Source organism: Sparus aurata, chromosome 12 (assembly GCF_900880675.1).
Source record: "Sparus aurata chromosome 12, fSpaAur1.1, whole genome shotgun sequence".
NCBI lineage: Eukaryota > Metazoa > Chordata > Actinopteri > Spariformes > Sparidae > Sparus > Sparus aurata.
Genome location: NC_044198.1, coordinates 2,501 through 21,779, shown reverse-complemented (window position 1 = coordinate 21,779; position 19,279 = coordinate 2,501). Strand labels below are relative to the sequence as shown.

At 39.6% G+C, this 19,279-nt stretch overlaps 1 protein-coding gene across 1 annotated transcript in view; it reads right to left on the bottom strand.

Moving 5' to 3' along the window:
- sptlc1 (serine palmitoyltransferase, long chain base subunit 1) overlaps window positions 1-19,131 on the bottom strand; it is a 29,137-nt gene extending 10,006 nt beyond the window's left edge. Inside the window, exons 1-10 of the mRNA XM_030436030.1 lie at window positions 19,020-19,131; window positions 13,974-14,081; window positions 13,777-13,871; window positions 9,239-9,332; window positions 9,055-9,127; window positions 7,654-7,786; window positions 7,335-7,464; window positions 7,029-7,118; window positions 5,263-5,370; window positions 3,585-3,680 (exon numbers count right to left, since the gene is read on the bottom strand). Coding sequence (XP_030291890.1) covers window positions 3,585-3,680; window positions 5,263-5,370; window positions 7,029-7,118; window positions 7,335-7,464; window positions 7,654-7,786; window positions 9,055-9,127; window positions 9,239-9,332; window positions 13,777-13,871; window positions 13,974-14,081; window positions 19,020-19,073 — 981 coding nt within the window. The 5' untranslated portion in view covers window positions 19,074-19,131. The remainder of the gene's footprint in view (window positions 1-3,584; window positions 3,681-5,262; window positions 5,371-7,028; window positions 7,119-7,334; window positions 7,465-7,653; window positions 7,787-9,054; window positions 9,128-9,238; window positions 9,333-13,776; window positions 13,872-13,973; window positions 14,082-19,019) is intronic.
- Window positions 19,132-19,279: the final 148 nt, after the last annotated feature.

Below are 19,279 nucleotides of genomic sequence, written 5' to 3'. Positions count from 1 at the left end.
ACTTCATGCATTGCGTAGCCTAAATGACTTTTCAATGGGCTGCCCTGTCACTCAACAACCAATCACCGTTGTCACCGCTCCTAAGTGCGAGAGTTACCTCTAGTTTAGGAGTTGACTGTTTTCATAACTAAAAGTAGGTCTCAGCGGCTTTGTGAATTACTTTTAAGAAATGACTCCTACATAAAAACTTTTAGTCCGATTTAGGAGTACTCCTAACGTTAAGATAAAAGTCTTTGTGAATACCGGCCCAGATAATAGAAAACAATGAAATTTGCTACCATAGTTATGCAGATGACACACAAATTTATATAACCATATCACCAGGGGACTAAAATCCCATACATACCCTGAGTAGATGCATTGAACAAATCAATGATTGGATGTGTCAGAGTTTTCTTTAGTTAAACAAAGACAAGACTGAAATAATTGTTTTTGGATCCAAGGAAGAACGACTTCAAGTCTCTGCTCAGCTACAGTCTGTAATGTTGAAAAATACAGACCAATCCAGAAACCCCGGTGTAATTATGGACTCAGACATGAATTTCAGCAGCCATATTAAGACAATTACAAAGTCAGCCTACTATCACCATAAGAATATATCCAGAATAAGAGGACTTATGTCTCAGCAGGATTTGGAGAAACTTGTTCACGCATTTATCTTCAGCAGACTCGACTACTGTAATGGTGTCCTTACAGGACTCCCTAAAAACTCCATCAGACAGCTGCAGCTGATTCAGATCGCTGCTGCTCGAGTCCTAACAAGAACCAAAAAATCACTCCAGTTCTTAGATCTTTACACTGGCTTCCTGTCTATCAAAGAACAGATTTCAAAATCCTGTTGTTGGTTTATAAAGCATTGAATGGTTTCAGGCCAAAATAAATTTCTGATTTGCTGCCGCATTATGAACCATCCAGACCTCTGAGATCGTCAGGTACCGGTCTGCTTTCAGTCCCCAGATGCCTATGCGCCACATCTTTGGAACAAACTCCCTGAAAATTGCAGGTCTGCTCCAACACTCACCTCTTTTAAATCAAGACTTAAAACATTTCTTTTTGCCACTGCTTTTAACTGAAGCAATTCAAGTCTTTGAACTGCATTATGACTCTGACTCTACAGTCTTGTTTCTTTTAAAGCTTTTCTATTTTAGCCTACTTGTTTTGATGGTTGTTTCTTAATGTTTTTACTGGTTTTAGGTTTTTTGGTTTTAATGTAATTTCTGTGTGCCTGTAAAGCACTTTGAGTTGCCTTGTGTCTGAATTGTGCTATACAAATAAACTTGCCTTGCCTTGCCTTGAGGGGAATGATCCAAATGTGTGTGGTCCACAGCACATCCCTGAAAGTGAGTCTACGATTCTGCTATTGACGAGCTACTAGCTGAAGACAGTCGTGACAACAAAAGCATAAAGGTAAACTCTGTTTTTAATGCTCTGACAGCTTTTCATGTTTGCCAGCCTGGTCTCCCACCTTGTTTAGGCCATGACCTATTTGAGGGTGTCTTGTCCTATGATGTTGCACTTTTAAGTATTTCATCAAGAAAAATAAATGGTTTACATATTCACTTCTAAACCAACGGATCTAGCTATTTAAGTACAAAAGTTCTGATGCTCTCACAAAGCCATGTGTCGTCAACTCATGGGATGCCCAAGCTTTCCGGTCAAGCCATTCAAAATTGGAACTTCTTAAGGTTGCCACCTGTATTAGCTGCCACACTTCAGCTTCTGGATTTTCAACCTTGTCACCAATTAACTATCCAACTTTAAGATATTGTTGATATGACTTGTGCACAAAAGATTTCATTGCCTTAGGTAACCTACCTTGATGTTGTGATCCAAGTATATACGGAATCAATAAAGTGTTTATTTCCTGGCAATCCACTTAAACCAAAAGATCACTTCTGTACCATTCCCTATCATCCACTGTGGAATGGCACCTACGAGTGGTTGTTGCCAAGTGACTCTTTCATTCCTAAATTTGAGTGTTTATTTCTTTCATGTAAATTATATATAATTTAGTCCCACTGAATTGTGAAGAAAAGATGCCCAGTTGTACCCTCGCTGTTGATAAATGGGCCATTAATAGCCCGTTTTTAAAAACTGCAGCTATTATGTCCTTATCATAGCCTCCCTGCACACAGGTCTCTTGCTATGTCCAACTCCTGCCCTGCCCTGTAATATTGGCTCCTCCCTTGAAACATGGATTTGATGTTCTTGTTGATGATGTATTTTAAAGAGACGCTTGGCATGGACTTACATGACATTGACATCCATTGATTTTAATAAATTTCATTTTTGCAAAGCGTAAAAACTGTGTGCTGTTTTGGACAAATTTCTCTATTTTTGGACAGACAAGAAAAAAACAGAAAACATTAATGGAGAGATCGCTCCTGCCATTTTGCTGTTCTTGGAGGAAAAATTAAACCAATATCTTTGCACACCAAAAAAAGGAACAAAATACTACAAACTAGAAAGAAAATATAAGTTGACACTAGCACATTACATAATAGTGGAAAATGAAATAGAGAAAAGTGCTTTGAAATCTATAACAGCATTGGTGTGGAAAAGCATATAACTCAAACACTGGTAGTATAATTTTGAAGAAATTAAGCAAATCAAGGAACAAGATGCAAATTGGCCTGTTACATGGACAACATTTCGATCGATCCATCCATCCATCTCTAATTAGTTGTTGAAGCAGTCATTTGAAGATTATGGTCAACTATTTGAATACGAGTTGAACTAAGGTGGGAATCGAGGTAGCACAACAGGTTAAGCGGGTTGCCCCTGTACTCAGCAGCAGCCCATAGTCGATTCCTGCCTGTGGCCCCTTTGCTACAGGTCCCCACTACATAAATGTTATTATACTCTAACAGAATATACTGCATATTACAGGAAGATATTGCAGCTCTTTCTAACATCAGCACACTGCTGATAGTCCATACTTCCTAAAAAAACATTTGGATACACTCTGGGTATGCCAAAAAAAAGGACTGGACAGGTAGTATGGACATCGCATCCGTCTTGCCTTTCAAAAGGTTGGCTACAGTCTGATCATTTCCCTATCGGAAGCTTTCAAATTCAGCCCTGAACTGCCATGTCTTTGTTCAGACTTTGTAAAGTAAATACACATTGATAAATAGCAATTTTTCTCTTGAGATTGCTTTTCAATAAGGTGCAACAGAAGTGGCCACAGATAACACAAAACCTCCAAACCTACCAATAGATAAAGACCATCTTAAAAACATTCTAAACTTAAATAAATTTACTTACAGAGGACATATGGACGTAACTTGTCAAAAGCAGTTTGCATAGCTTGCAATCTCATCTAAATGGGAAATAGCCATTACTCATTTTATTGGTTACACTTGTACGACTTCAAAACTATAAATGCCTGGTGACTTTTTTGGTAATACGAGCATTTTAAGACAGAATCTCTCAGACTGATGTCAAAGCTTTATGTGTAGCAGTGATATAGTTCATTAGCTTGATTTAATAATACCTTTTCTCAACCATAATGAGCAGACACCTTTACAGTTATTTATTGAACATGTATCAATAAAGTACATACACACAATAATTGTCTTTACCTGATGGTCGATGACAAAGGACCGTCCACAGCAGAAACCTCCAACAGAGGCCACAGCATTCTCCATGTTAGCACTGATCAGGTCAATGTCATCTATCTGCAAGGTGTAGAAATAGTACCATGCTCTTATTGATAAATACATACAGAAAAATGTGAAACATTTACATAAATTTCAGAATAATTGAGTAGCTGGCAAGTACCCCTTTTGCTTTAATGACAGCATGCACTCAACCTGACATGGACTACACAAATTTGGGCTAAGCCTTCTGTTATTCCAGCATGATATTACAGTGTTACACAAAGTATAGGCGGGCGAGAAGAGGTTTAGAAGGTGCTCCTTTTCCTCTTACACCATAACAAGCCTTCTTTTAGCAGCACATTTGCTGATTGGAGTCTTGCATTCTTTACTTAACAAATTCTGTATCTATGATCCATCCATCCATCCATTTTCTTCCGCTTATCCAGGGCCTGGCCATCTCATGCTCCATTTCTCAATAACAAACTCACATACCCTCCTGTCAGTCTCTTGGAAGCGGGCGCTTAGAGGACCACGATAAGCTTTTCTCTTACTGTTAGCGTTTTCAGACAATCTTTTTGGGCCTGCCATCTTCGGACGTTATACTCCGTAACTCCATATTTCTTGGCTGGCTGACAGTTGTTTGGCGCCTCCGCTGCATTGATCACCATTATCTTAAAATCAGCATCATAGCTCCGCCTCAGATGTCTGTTAACTTGCCACACTTGATCCTCTTTGCTCCGTAAAATCACAGCGTCTCTCCATTTTTCATCTCCTGTCACTTCTTCTCCGCTGTGATTGACAGATAACCCCAGCCACAGTGTCAGTGACGTCTCTACAATAAGCTGGCGCCCTCTGCCGTTGCGGTCATGTGGCGACCCAGACAACTATCAGCATGTGTCAACGGTTAGACCCCGATTATAAGACGACCCCTCTTTATCCACATAATTTTCATCGCAAAAACCTTGTCCTATATTCGAGTCAATACGGTACATGCTTATCATTTTGAAATGCAGGCATATTTTTGTAGATGTGTCGCTAATGATTTTTTATTTTTTTTTTGCACCTGATGCCATGAAAATTACAATCGCAAAACCCAACCCGCGCTCTCTAGGCGTCCGACCCGATCCGCACCCGTGTCCGACACAGGACATTATTTTTCACCCGTTTCATCCAAATTGTGCGGGTCACCCGTCGGGTACCTGAACCCGTGCAGGACTCTGGTCTGGCATGGGTTTTGGAATATGAAATAACAGACAAACTGACAGTTGCAACGTAGCCTGTTTATTCAAAGCTGCTTTCTGTGCAGTTTAACTTTTGTTATAATGGATTTCCTACCTTGAATATTTTTGCCACTAAAAATGTCAGAACAGAAACTCCTGTAAAAGGCTGTCCTTGATGCTGAATGTTTTCAGCATTCATACCAATTGGAGGTGCCACATGAGCAATCACTTTTGACTTTATTGATTTGTTTGGGAAGATTTTTTTTTATGTAATGAATCCAATTGACTTTTTTCCATTTTCATATGGAAAATCAAACAGATAGATTTTACACAGACTACAGAGCTGCCAGCAAAAAAAGTGTTACTCAAAACGTTTAAAAATCAGCTGCTTAATCTTTAACTGTGGCGATTTGAGCTTCATTAAAGTTGAGTGTACTCACATTGACCCCATAGTGTTCTGTGACTCCTCTGCCATGTTCTCCCAATACACCAAAAGACATGCTCTCTTCCAGAAAGATCCGAACCTTGTACTTGTACTTCAGATTCACCTGGATGTAACACAAAGACTATCAATGGGCAAAAGAGCAGCAACATCTAGAAATATAAAAGCTATGGAATCATGCCACATTAGATACATTTTCCATGTGACTGATTAACGCAACAACAGTTAGGCATCGACACGCTGGTTTACAGTATGTGCTGTGCATCTTTTGTCTTTAACACTTATTGAACAGGGGCTGTTAGACCTCTGTTGAGCTGACACAGGTGTCTGATTGATAACATGGGCAAGGAGCTCACCACATTGTCCACACAATGCAGAGGCCTATTCATAAATGCCAAAGTTCTTAAATGAGGCCTTTTCACACCAGCAGAGCCCAAAAACAGAGAATAACTCTAAAACTACATCAGTCATGTAAATCTCACATGGATGATCTTTATAGATTCACACTCTTGTTTCCCAATGGCCGATGACATGCCTGAACACACCTGAGTTCCAGCAGAGTGACAATGACATTACAGAAATTATAAGCGCTGTGTGTTTTACATCTATTTTTCCTGCTGTTTGTTATTGTTGGATTATGATACCAATTGCTTGATACAGCCATGGCTGCCCGAATTATTGGACTTGATCTGTTGACTTTATGCGCTTATTTAAGTCATGTACTTAAATCATGGAAACACTGCAGGAAGCCTCATCCAATGCATCCAATACATCAGAATTCCTACTATAATGCAACTTATAGCCCAAGGCAGCTTCAGGGTTAATTTTATACAGAGCCATCTGTGGACCCATTTTCATACACAATCTAAATGATAACAAGGAAAGGGAGTCGGGATCAGGCAGATACTGAAAAGAACGAAAACCTGACTCCCTCACCATTAGTCTGCTAATTTACGCAGACGTGAAGGACAGATGAATTTACAGTAAACCTTTGGTGCCTGCACTAATACCTGTTTGCCTGTGTGATGCCGATCACAGAGATGTGGTTGGACAGCAAAACCACATCTAGAGGTGTGGAGCCAACTGGTTTCACTGCATATTTTTTCCCAGCATCACGGCAAGGTCATGCAGTAGTGATACTGGTGCAGATCAGTAGTGGTAAAGAAGCACCTCTGCCCCCGACATTGAACTACTATGTATGTCACTTCAACCATTCTACCTCCCTTCTGAGTTTCCACAACTGTTCTTCACTGTTGTTTACTATAATTTGTGTAATTTGTGCAAGATTGTGGTACCGTGATAAAACTGGTATTAATTGTGATTTGTTGAAGTGTCATATATTTTATCCTGTTTTTTATTGTCATGCCAAATTAATGAATTTCCATAATTTGTTCAGTTCAGTACTGCCGATTTGGATTTGGATGTGTCACGTGATGCTAAATATTCATACAACATTCGGTTTCATTCATTTCATCTGGAAATAGACAGGTTCAGGTTTGCCTGTAAGCAGCATAGCCAGGGAAAAAGTGTAAAAACCAGATTGTTCAGATTGTTACCCACTACCTGCAGTCTGTCTGTCTGATTTCAGTTAGTTTGACAAATGTTTTTTTCAGGATATAGCACATATGTTAGCTTCCTGTTGATGATCAGTAAACCACACGCTCCTTGACAGCAATAAGCCTGGCCGTTTTATGAATACTGGAGTTCAGATTTATTATTGATAAAAAATTGCTGCATTTGAGGCACATTGTTTTTTCTATTTACCAATTCAGGGAGAGGACAGATGTCTGCAGTGTTGATGTACAGTCCCTCCACTACAATGAATTTCCGGATCACCCGAGCTTTACGGGGATTCTGCAAAATAAACAAATTATGTAAGTGTATGAGACTTTGACAAGAAATACAACAACAAATACAGAATTAATTCAAAGGACAGGGTGAAAACAGGATTATAAAAAAATATAATTTGCAATTCAATCACTCAACATTAACAAGCATTAAAGCATGGGACCCATTGTGATACCCACCCCCAATAATTATTTTTCTCAAATTAAGTAACCTTGTACAAACCTTCTGGTCCTCCAGCTCCTGCTCCTTAAGCAGCCTCTCCAGATCGTCCATGTCGTTGTGTTTGAAGTATTTGATGAAGCTACGGGATGCTTGAAGACCCTTCTGGATGGAGAAGCAGGCTGCTTCATCCCTTACCACCCAACCAAGAACACAACAATAAACTAAAAACACAAAACTAGGAAATACAAATTAAAAAAGGCTACACAATGTTGATGTGTTTTTCTGTATTGAATGTTTAAGTGACTGAGCCTGATTGACATTTATTGTATTTGTATTTGTATTTGTATTTTTGTGATACTGTATATTAACTGAAACGTACACAAAGATGATGTCCCCTCTTTTTGAGTAAGCAGGGATTGCACTAGCAATGGTTGCAAAGCCATAAGAATAGATGATAGCCTCTTCTGCTTTCATGAATTTGGCCAGACGACTCTCCAGCTCCAAGTGAACATCTGGAAGAGGCAGAAGAAAGCGGTTCAAACTATCAAGTCACTTTTAATTTGCATTTTAACATATTCATGGTTGCATGAAATATCATGCCTCTTTGCCAGGCAAAACTGTGAAAAAGTGATTATATAAGGGAGACTTTTGTAATGCTGGTTTTAAATAAAAACACACCCATTTCAAAAATGATTATTATCCCATACATTATCAACCACTGTGCCCTAAAAGGTATGCTGTGGCATTTTTTGACCACCACTAGTGCATCTCTGTTTGTTTCTATTTCATGCACACACACATTGTTGATGCAGGTTTTAAACCATTAAAACCTAAAGACATTCTTGTGATAAGCTCAGACCAGCCACAATAATATTCACATTCCTAACCATGACCACTCAGTACAGTGGTTGGGCTATACTGGGTTGATCTCCCACTGGGCCTTAGAACCAGGAATCTTGATTTTTTTATGTTTGTAAATAATGCTGGCAGAGCAAAAAGGTGGAACTCGATTGTGAGGAAGTTCAGCACCTTACCATTCAGTTAGTGACTATGAAGTTACTTTTATTCAATTTAATACGATTTTGGTGAAATTGCATAAAATAGTTTTGAACTAGTGAAACTACATTCATTTATAGTGGTAGTCATTGGATTCATTGTAGGAAATAAAGTAGAAATCACTTATATTACCAATAAACAGGCTAACATGTAACATTAAAAGCCATATATAATTATTTATTGTGAGCCTAAATTATATTCAAGGCTCCATTTAGGGATGATCTGGATGTCAACACTGTTGACCATGTGGGTGTCTGATGATTGCTTTTTCATAAATATCTGATGCTGTTGACAGAAACTAGAGACACATTTTGACTTACCACAAAAAAAGATTAAATACTACTTCGTTTTTTTACAGTGTTTTTACAATCTACTCTTTCATCTGGAATATGTATCTCACATTTTACATTACTTTTTTCACAGTCTCTTATTTAACTGAAATAATATCCTCTTGTGTTTTGATAACTGGTTTAGAGGGTACTGAGCTGACAATAAAGGGCAGAAAAAGCTTGATTTCCTGGCTATGAAAATTGGGCATTCGTAACTTGAAATGTGACGTCAGTGATGTACAGTATAAAGCCCTCGATAAAAATCACAGGCAGGCTGCCTTGCTGGTTGGAAGTGGGAAAGGGATCAACACAATTTTTAGTGGATGTGCCATTATAAGAACCTGATTGCCCACTAATTGTAGTGGAAAAAATAACTCCAAGAATTTTTGACTCACCAAAAGTTCCATAGAAGCCTCTCGGACCACAAGTTCCCACACCATATTTCTTTAGTGATGCCAAAGCTTTTTCCTGTAAAATGGAGTAGAAAAGTGAAACTCATACATCAGATATTTTTGCACTGTCGAAATGACTGAATTTTTTCACTTACAGGTATCAATAGCTTAAATACAAAATACTGACCTTAACCCGTTCATGGTCAAGGAGACCCAGGAAGTTAAATGATGCGAAGTTAATGCACTCTTTTCCGTTGAGTATGATTTTGTGGCTGGGAGGTCTGTAATGGAAAAGTGTTTAAATACTAAGCATATTTTAACATACAGTAACAGTGGGCCCAAGCAAGGCCAGAAATTGTAATAAAAACGTTTATTATTTGTTGTTTTTATTTTCAGAACTCAAACACAATTTTCGGGGGCTGAAGGTGCTCAAAAACTCAAAAAAATAAAAGCAAAGACGTCCGAGTCCATGAAAGTTTACATCTGCTATGGGTCTTGGGCTTTTGTAGGAAATTGGCTCAATAGCATACTCTAACCATTTTCATGAGTAAAAACCCCCCTTTAACTTTGATTAAAATTCATGAAATTTGGTAGGTAGACAGAGCATCAGCAGATTAAAAAAAACCTCTTGGGCCAGTAATGTAAACACAATAGGAAGTCAGCCATTTTTATAGCTGTATAGAGATTCTCTTCAAACTTGGTCAGCCTACAGACAAGTCCTTAACGATATTATGAAAAGTCTACGTTTTTGTTTCCGGTTTTGTTTTGCAAGCTACATTTCCAGCAGGCTCAATGAACTTCTCCTCACTGCAGCGTCACAGGGTCCTGCTAGTATTCCAGCTCAGTTAGCACCAGCAGCTGCGATGCAAAGCTTGCCAGGTAACTCCACAATCCGAGGAACAAGAAGTAAGTTAGCACCGAACTGCTATCCTTGCAAAGGAAAGGAGCGACTACGTTCCTCCACCATCCGTCTTTCATCAAACAGCAAGAACAGAATTGTTCAACATTGGAATCCCAACCTTCTCCTGCTTGGCTCATCAGCCAAGGAACCGCCAGCTACTTTTCTTCTACTACTAACCCTAACCCTACGACCAGTGACGTTGTACCTGGCCTAGATAGCACACAGCATAGCATAGCATGGGTAAGCACATGACTTTTAACTCTGGTTGATGTAATGCACATGTGTTCAATTTATGTGTTTGTTCATTGTTTGGTTGTTATTGTGATCTCAAGTCAGTTTATTGCTAGTTTGCTTTGCTACACAGCTGATTTGACGTTGGTTGAATGATGCTTCATACAGACTCAGGGCCTTCGCATGCAACTAGCCCTGTTCTCTAAGCTGGTATCACATCACACACACACACACTCCCCCCTTCAGCCTGGAGCATATCACACCCACATGTGATATCAGTGAGCACATGATGCGAGAACCACCATTGTTTCTTTGTTCTGCCAGGCGCACATACACACACCCACGCACGCGCACACACACGCGCGCACACACACACACTCTACTCTGTCAACAACACCAAAATCCTGCAATCATTACAGCTGTTAGGGTAATTTGGGTTGTAGTCATTAAGTTGATTATTATTCAGAGTTACCAACTGACAGTTAAGTACCTTTCTGAGACTGATTTGGTGAACTGGCTATCTTTTCCCCTCTTCAAGGGTGGTGCCCCAAGGTGATCTAATGTAAATTGGATCTTATTATTTAATCAATAATTATCCTTGATAATAATTATTGTTGATAGCCAAATTGAACCCAAAACTTCCCATTAATGTTGCATGAAGCCATACACCATTCATCATCCAATTCATTATCATCATTTAGATTGCTTTAACACGGTAAATATTTGTGTCTGATAACGATTACATATAAGTCATTAAATTAGGATTTAGTATTTAAAACCCTGTCATTGTTTTGTATACTATTTTGGACTGGAGATCAATTTTAGTCAAGACACACTTTTGGATATTTGACTGAAACTATTGATTTCATTTCATTTTTCCTCTTCGGAGGTGGTGCCCCTAAAATGAGTGCTTAATCACTGAGATTCTACTACACATAACGAACACTGAAATGCATGTGTGTACATATTTTGACTGATTCAACTCCATTTGATTTTAGGGTCATGATTCGATTCAATTTGATTCTCAATCTTTTTGTTGTCTATTTTTTTTTGTTGTTTATTTTTTTTTTTAGCACACATGGCTAGTCCAAGATCATTAGTTTTATCATTGGTTAGTTCTTATTAGTTTTTAATTGTTATTTCTAAGTAGGGTTGGGCGGTATGACGGTATTATACCGTGTGACGGTATAAAAGTGTCCACCGGTAGAGATTTAGCAATACCGTTTATACCGGAGAAAGAGCAGATGTCTGCGGCATCTCTCTAAGTCACTGTAGTTACACTGCCTCAACACACGGGGCACTGCAGGCACTGCAGCAGACTGATCGGCGCGGTTGTATGAGCACGACGAAGAAGAAACAGCTTTACCGGGGTGATAACAATCCAGGGTTTTCCCTGCCATTATACGGCTTAGGCGCGGCGCCCAAGCATTTTTGCCTCCCGCCTAAGCAGGATTCTCCCCAGATGGTATACTCCGCGCGTGACGGTGACGAGCGTCCGTCCGTCCCCCGGTTAGCTCCCGGCTAACGGCTACGAGCGTCCGTCCGTCCCCCGGGTGACGGAGTTGATGACCGTCCGTCCGTCCCCCGGTTAGCTCCCGGCTAACGGCTACGAGCGTCCGTCCGTCCCCCGGGTGACGGAGTTGATGACCGTCCGTCCGTCCAACCCCCCGACTGACGTGAACGAGCGTTCGCACATTTTCTTTACATTAATGTTATGCTGCTGTGAGCAAATAAAAATAAAAGAGGAAAATGATCAAATGCAACAGTATGATTATTTTAAGCCATTAATTGAATTTACAGGGGAGAAAAAACATACCGCGATATAAACCGTTACCGTGATATGAAATGACTCATACCGTGATATAAGATTTTGCTCATACCGCCCAACCCTATTTCTAAGGCTGTCAAACGATTAATTTTTTTAATCGCATTTTGTCCATAGTTAACTCGCGATTAATCGCAAATTAATCGCAATTTATTTGGCACATTTCTTTCTGTTCTAAATGTACCGTAATGTATTTTTTTCATGTTCTTAATACTTTCAATAACATAAGAAAGGGCAAATATGCTTGCTTTATGAAAATGTTTACTCAACACTTCAAATCATGCAGGAAAATGAAAGGCTCAAAAAATATCCCCTCACCCTAAATGGGATCAAAACATGGTGATGTCTGCTTTTGGCGAGGGGGTGCGGTGGGCTCTCTGCATCTGCCGTGTATTTGGCTTGTAAATGATATTTGAGACTCGACGTACTTCAATGGTAACTCATTTCATGTCGACAGTATGTGCAGATAACTTTTGTCCTATCGACTGAACCATCTGGCAGTGAAAGTGAATTTGCCGTACATAAGTCCTTTCTCCATTTACTTTCACTTTTCAGTCCACCGTGTTTTTCCCGAACGCCAACCCTGCTTCATCTTCTTCTGATTCCCTTTCTTATTCTTCTGCCACCCTCTGGATCAAGACTACAGGTGCCATCGACGGCCGTAAATCAAACAATGCGCGTTTCTATTATTTTTTTTTTTTTAATTAACGGCATTAAGAGGATGTTGCGTTAACGCATTAACTTTGACAGCCCTAGTTATTTCAAAAGATGGTCTACATGGTGTCATGAGATGACCACACTGAGCACTTGTCATATTTAAGTAATTAAATAACAATATAAATGCAACCATAACTCTTTTTTGTAACTGTAGTGTGCGCTTTTCTACTACATCCCTCAACACTTCTGACAAATCTTCTCCGATAACTTTTTCCTTCACATTACTATACATGGAGGGCAACACCTTTGTGGTAAAATGCAACCTGCTTGGCATTTCGCAGTGTGGTTCCAGCATGCTAATTGCTAAACGCATAAATCCAGGGTTTTCCACCACTGAATAAGTTCGCATGTCTGATGTTACAAATACCCCTACAGCGATAGTAATTGCTTTAGTGCAAGTTAATTTTGTGGAAGATAAGCTCTAAATGAGAAAGGAAGAATTGCCTGTATTGACGTGTTGTCCCCTTAGTTAGGTCTACTTCTTGGCTGCAAACAAGTCCTGCCATATTTGTCATGTTGCCTGTGGACACCTAAGCTACACACGCATAGCATAGCTTACAAACTGACAATGTGAATCTTGTTGACATAACTCACAGGGAGCTCAAAATATTTCCACACCTGTGGCTTCAGCAGATATCACTAACATGCCAGAAACCTGGGACCAAACTCCTACATCAGATCTTTAAAAAGTTCTCAAATGCAAATTAATCTTGAGCTTTTCAGTTCAGTTTTGGAAAGACAAAGCATGTCAGTGTAGTGTTGAGTGAAGCCTGCTCCTCCGTTTACAACATGAATTCTGTTCAGAACTTTTGAGATAAATACTGCATCACAGAGTGAGATGATGGCTTCTCTGAGCCATCTGTGAGAACACTTGCTTGGACCCTTGGTTCTTGTGAACATGTGGCTTCAGCCTTCATTGCTATTGCTCTGTTCTTGTAACATTCTGACGCTGCTGCAACAAACAATGTCCCCGTCTGCGGGACATTAAAGGATTTCTGATTCTGATTTAAAAAGGAGTGTATAAACCAGAGAAGTGTCCTATGTGTTTTACCCTGTGACCAAGTCATAGTTTAGGTGGAGATGGTCTTTGGAAACAGGAGGTGCAAGGGGCTCTGGCTGCCACTCCTCAATCAGGTCCTCTTTTTCCTGTAATATTGAACCACGTGACAGTTGTTTGGTGACACATGCATACAAACATTATTGCTCCTTTTTTGTGTTTCCTTTTTTACTGAATTGTGCAGAGTTTACCTTCTCTGTCAGTTTATAGGTCTCATGAAGCTTGTAGGTCTTGGAGAACAGAAGTCTAATGATCCACAGTATGAGAATCCCCTCCAGAATCAGATGATAAGCAGGAGCCTGAGGAAGACAGAGACGTGCAGAGGATGATTAAGATTGTTCATTTGGATTCAAACTGGGGAAACTTGTCCCCTGACCCAATTCTCCAAAAGGCTCCTTAAGTCATAAACGCGGCTCAAAAGAAATTTCTGGAAGACACTAAAGGAGACATATTGTCAAATTGCAGGATGTTTAATCACAGGGTGGAAGATCCAGAATATAAAAAACTACAATGTGTAGTTATAAACAGGACAGTACACAGGACACTCTCCAGAGGAAACAGCATGCAGCTGCAGCAGCAGTAGGCTTCGCCCCGCCCGGCAGTGACTTTCCACAGAAAAAACAAACACAACATGCAGCCAGCAAAGAGTTTGTTCCTAAAAAGGCACCGTCTCGTCAGTAGCTTGGTTTTGTAGCGTCGGACCTCGAACAAACCACCGTCCGCTGTAAAGTTTGTTCAAAGGCTGTTGTAACTAAAGGCAGCGGACCGAACCATTTATTTCTCCCAAACAGACGCCTGGATCACAGTGGGACACTTGTCGTTCACTACGAGATGTACAGACCGCTGCAGCCCACAGATACCCGCTAAAAAGCAGCCAACATTAGCGGAATCATTTAATCATTGTGTCCCGTATCAGAAGAAAGGGTCCCGGTGGACAGCTGTTACAGATGCAGTGACGTTGCATATTGCTAAAGACATGCTGCTCGTATATACAGTGGAAAAGCCGGAGGTTCATCCGCATGCTGAAAATGTTCGACCCCAGGTTTGTGTTACGCAGCCACAACGGGGCATGATGTCTCAAGCCAGAGGAGGCAGACACGCTCGTATTCCTGGCCAAAAATGTGTAAAACAGACAGCAAGCACACACCTCATGTCCTGTACATCTACCAACATGTGATGTTTACTATGCAATGCATGCAGATGTTTAATTTAGTTTGCATATCTTCAGGGATACAAAATACGTTTTTGTAAGTAAAGGCACCTTTTGCAAAATAAGTTATAAGTTATGTTAACACTTTATCAATACCAATATGGAAACTGATCTGTTTTTCTAATAGCAAGCAATCTGACATGTTAAATTTATGTTTACAAAAGCATTTTATAAAAAAGGGACAGTCTTTTCAAAAGGATGCACTTTTATATATTTTTTCAAGTGAGTTTGAAGCTGCACCGTTTACAGTGGCAGGGTAAATTTGTTGTAAATCAGCATTAAAATAAAAGCAATGCTTTTAATAATTTCTTTGTAATTTGAAGTTTGTTCTCAAGAAGAAAAAAAAAATCGATTAAAATTGTAAATCGAGTTTGGTGTGAAAAAATCAGAGATTCAATTTTTAGGCCATATCGCCCAGCCCTAGATGGAGCTAAGGAGTTTGGAAATTTCAACAATTAATGAAGTTAAACTATACTCTCGCCCTCGTCTGTCTTAAGGGGGAGACATACTGCTACTGGAGTCCATTAAAGGTTATGTTATGTTATGTCACCAAAGATAAATAATCCCCCCCACCCACATCCCATCCCCTATCAATCAGAATGATAGGGACCTGTCCTGTCCGATCATAGGACTGAGACCAGCACACAACATTATGCACCGCAGCGCTCCTCTGCCTCCATTTCTTACAATGTAAACTGTTTCAAGATTTCAATGTCCTCAATTGCTCAACATGTAAAAGTAAAATAAGAATTAAAGACATAAGAGACTAAAACTAAGAATAGTTTGAGCTTGTGAAATGTAGTCAGTAGGGGAGAGGGTTTTTTCCCTCAGTCCGTTTCCTAAGACAGCGACACGGTCAAATAAAATGATATTCTTTATTTCTTCACATTCTGTGTGTGTGTAGCAGACAGTAGCAACAGGGCTGGGCCAGGAGGGCTATACTATGACTACATACCCAATTAAATACCCATCTGAATCAGATATACTCTCACAATTACATTTACAGTAGTTGTAGAAATTGTGATTTGGAGAAAATGAGACACATTATGTTTCTGTGACAGAAGAGTTGACAGCAAATTTTCTGGTGTAACATGCTTGAATTCAGCATCACAACACTCTCTCTACTCTCAATGTAGATAAAAGGTTCGGATGTGCACCAGGTGTGGAAATTGCCCTAAGGATGGGGATAGGTTGTTTCCTTGATATTGCATTTGATTTCAATTATCGAAATTAGCGTGAATCTCTGGCAATCTCACAGTTTGATTCAAATGCTATTCTCTGGTGCCTAATTTGATTCAGAATCGATTTTTGATTAAAAAAAGATTCCTGATTCCAAAAGATTCCCGATTCAACTTCCACTTAGTACACCACTGTACACCACTGAGGGCAGCCTCTCTGTTGCACTGTTAGGGCTGGGGGAGCCATTGTTGTACAAGATGCTGACAAGGCCCAGAAATTTTGATGTAATAAAGACTGACAACACAGAGTTTATTCTTTGCCATGGAGTTTGTATAAGTTGTTGAATGCTGCGGTGTGAGTAGGTCAGCTGGTCTCATTTGTGGTTGTTGATCGCTGCGCCACTGCATAAAAGTTCTCCAGTAGACATCTTAAAAGAATCACAAACATGTGACCTACTTCATGTTGCTCTCGCAGAGGCAATTACTGAGTCATTAACGGAGAGAAATAAGTGCAACCACAACATTTTTAAGAGATGAACTACAAGAGAACTTGAGTGTGTGCATGCTGCACACTCGCCCGGTCCAATTCTATAATAATATTGCACCCATAGAAAGATTCAAACATTTAACTTTTGTTGATATGACCCATTTTAACGTTCTGTATGATTCAGTTTTCAAATTTAACCTGCTGTTTTCCAATATTTCTCTTTTTTAAGATAATTTTTTGGTATTTCTAAGGACGACTCAGCCCTACCACACGGTGCATGCTTGTCTCCATCTTGATAAATGAATGTTGGACTTGGAAAAAGCAAAAGGGACAACAATGGAAAGAAGTCAGGGACAAAGTCTAATCTAATCTAATAATTTTGTAAAATGTTATGACACTAGATCATGTGATATCCGACAAATTGTCACAATTCATGGTTATATGTTTGATGAAAGTTTAGCTGGAAATTAAACAAATGAACAAATGAAATCACAAATCTGAAGCAAAAACACTGCTGAGCCCCTGAAAGTTGATGAGCCACAAAACATAGAAGCTTACAGAAATGCTCAGGGATAACATTTCAAATTGGAATTCTATACAAAGGAAGCCATAAGTAGCCTATATTTTCATATTAGCTGCCTCACTAGTTAAAACAGATCCAACTCACCACACAAAATAGTGGTTAATGAGAAAAGCTGCCGTTTAGGGGCACTAAGTCCTAATCTCACCTAGGGCTCCAAAATGTTTAGCGCAGGCCCTGCTCCAACAGCACTCTCAGGAGCCCGAAAGGAGAGAGGTTTTTGCCATTTTTAGACTATTGCTTTGGGTCACACCAAGTCAATCCGTTGGCAACCCCTCCTGCAAGTGGGCCACGATAATGACTCACGCTGTGACCAACCCATCACAAGCATCTGTCTCCCCTTAAATGAATACTCAACTCATTTCTGTGCAGAAAAGCTGACAAAAAGAGGTTTTTAAAATTCCTTTAGAATTATTTTAATATGTATTTGTGGTTCACAATGTAAAATAATCTGGGATTAAATATACTGCACTCTATGGACACATGGACAGCGAGTTAAATGTCCTTTCGGACTTTCGGATGCGTACCGAGCAGCATCACTGAATTTTTCATGGATTGACACAAGGCTGCCAAGAATACGTAGCATGTTGCTACCTAAAGCAGTCGTAAAAACTAAAGGAACCCCAGTTTCAGCTTACTCTCAATAAACCAGAATGAGGAATGTCATTAACCAATCAAGTACATCACTGTTAAGCTGTCAACATTAATTTATACTACAGCATTTCTTAAAAACACAAACCCAGCAACTGAAGCACTTATTATTACTAATGATAAACAGATGACAATCACAAAAGATTATGAAGTGATTTTAATACCAGAGTTCTGAAACTACCCGGTGAGCTAAAAGCGGGATTTCAACATTGAAATTGAGTTGAAACTGGAATGATTTCCAGTCTATAAGAGTAGGGCATCTTTTTGAGATCTTTTCAAACAATCTAAAATGCAGTTACAACATCAACGTGCCACAAAACGCAGAAATCAGTGATTATTTTTGATAACATTAATTTATAGCTGGAATGACAGACAACCGTGATTAATATGATGGTATTTCTGCAAACTCAGATTGCACTGGCAGGTGAAATCTGATCTACACAAAGACGTAATTTCAACGAATTTAATCCATCATATAACATGTCATAAATCTAGAACTATATAGGCTGTGTATTTCTGATAAAGCATCATAATATGAGCAGTTTATACACTAATGTAAACTAAGCCATTGCGCTTTCGCCTGTAAAGTGCACGCGCAAGTTCAGTACATGACACCTACTCCATGACTTGTGGGGCAAACTTCACAGGTTGAAGAAATATAATATATAAAATATAGACACTTAATGTCTTTGATTGGTCTGTGAAATAACTTTCACTACGGAAACAATTGGGAGCGTATTTTCAACGGTGACGACAGACGTTTTTAAACGCCTTTTCAACGGAAAGTTGCTCAGTGGATAGCTACGAAGCTTCAACTCGTACAGTTACTCAGTTTTGATTTCTACTTGTAAAACAAGCAATAAGCGACGTTTTGGATTTTCATTTGGATTGGATTAGCCAACTTCCTTGTTACTTTGCCTCTTCACTTGACTTGTCCATAGGTATCATTACCACAGAGGAAGCGCCTACCACAACACGCGATCGGGTGTTACACACCTTTCCGGGGCCACAGTTATTTCCTGACTGAGATATTTATAGTTTGGCTTACAAACAGCCGAAGACAAAAGTTCGGAAAATTGATTCATCAGAAAATGATTGTACTCGACATAGTTGTAGCGTGGATAATCTTACCTCATAAAATGCTTGCACCATTTCCACCAACACCCACTGCTGTCCGGACGCCATGTTTATTTCCCTTTAGCAACGTCATCAGCAATGCTGCATTTGGGTTCCAAAAGAAAAATAGTTGATCCGAGCTCCTTTGGCACGGCACTAAAACAAGACGTCTCTGTCGCAGCCACTCCGCCCCCATCACTTGTTTCTGCATTATGTATCGTAAGTGACAGGGTAGGATCATAGCATTACATACATGTTTTCTTCAAAACACAAGT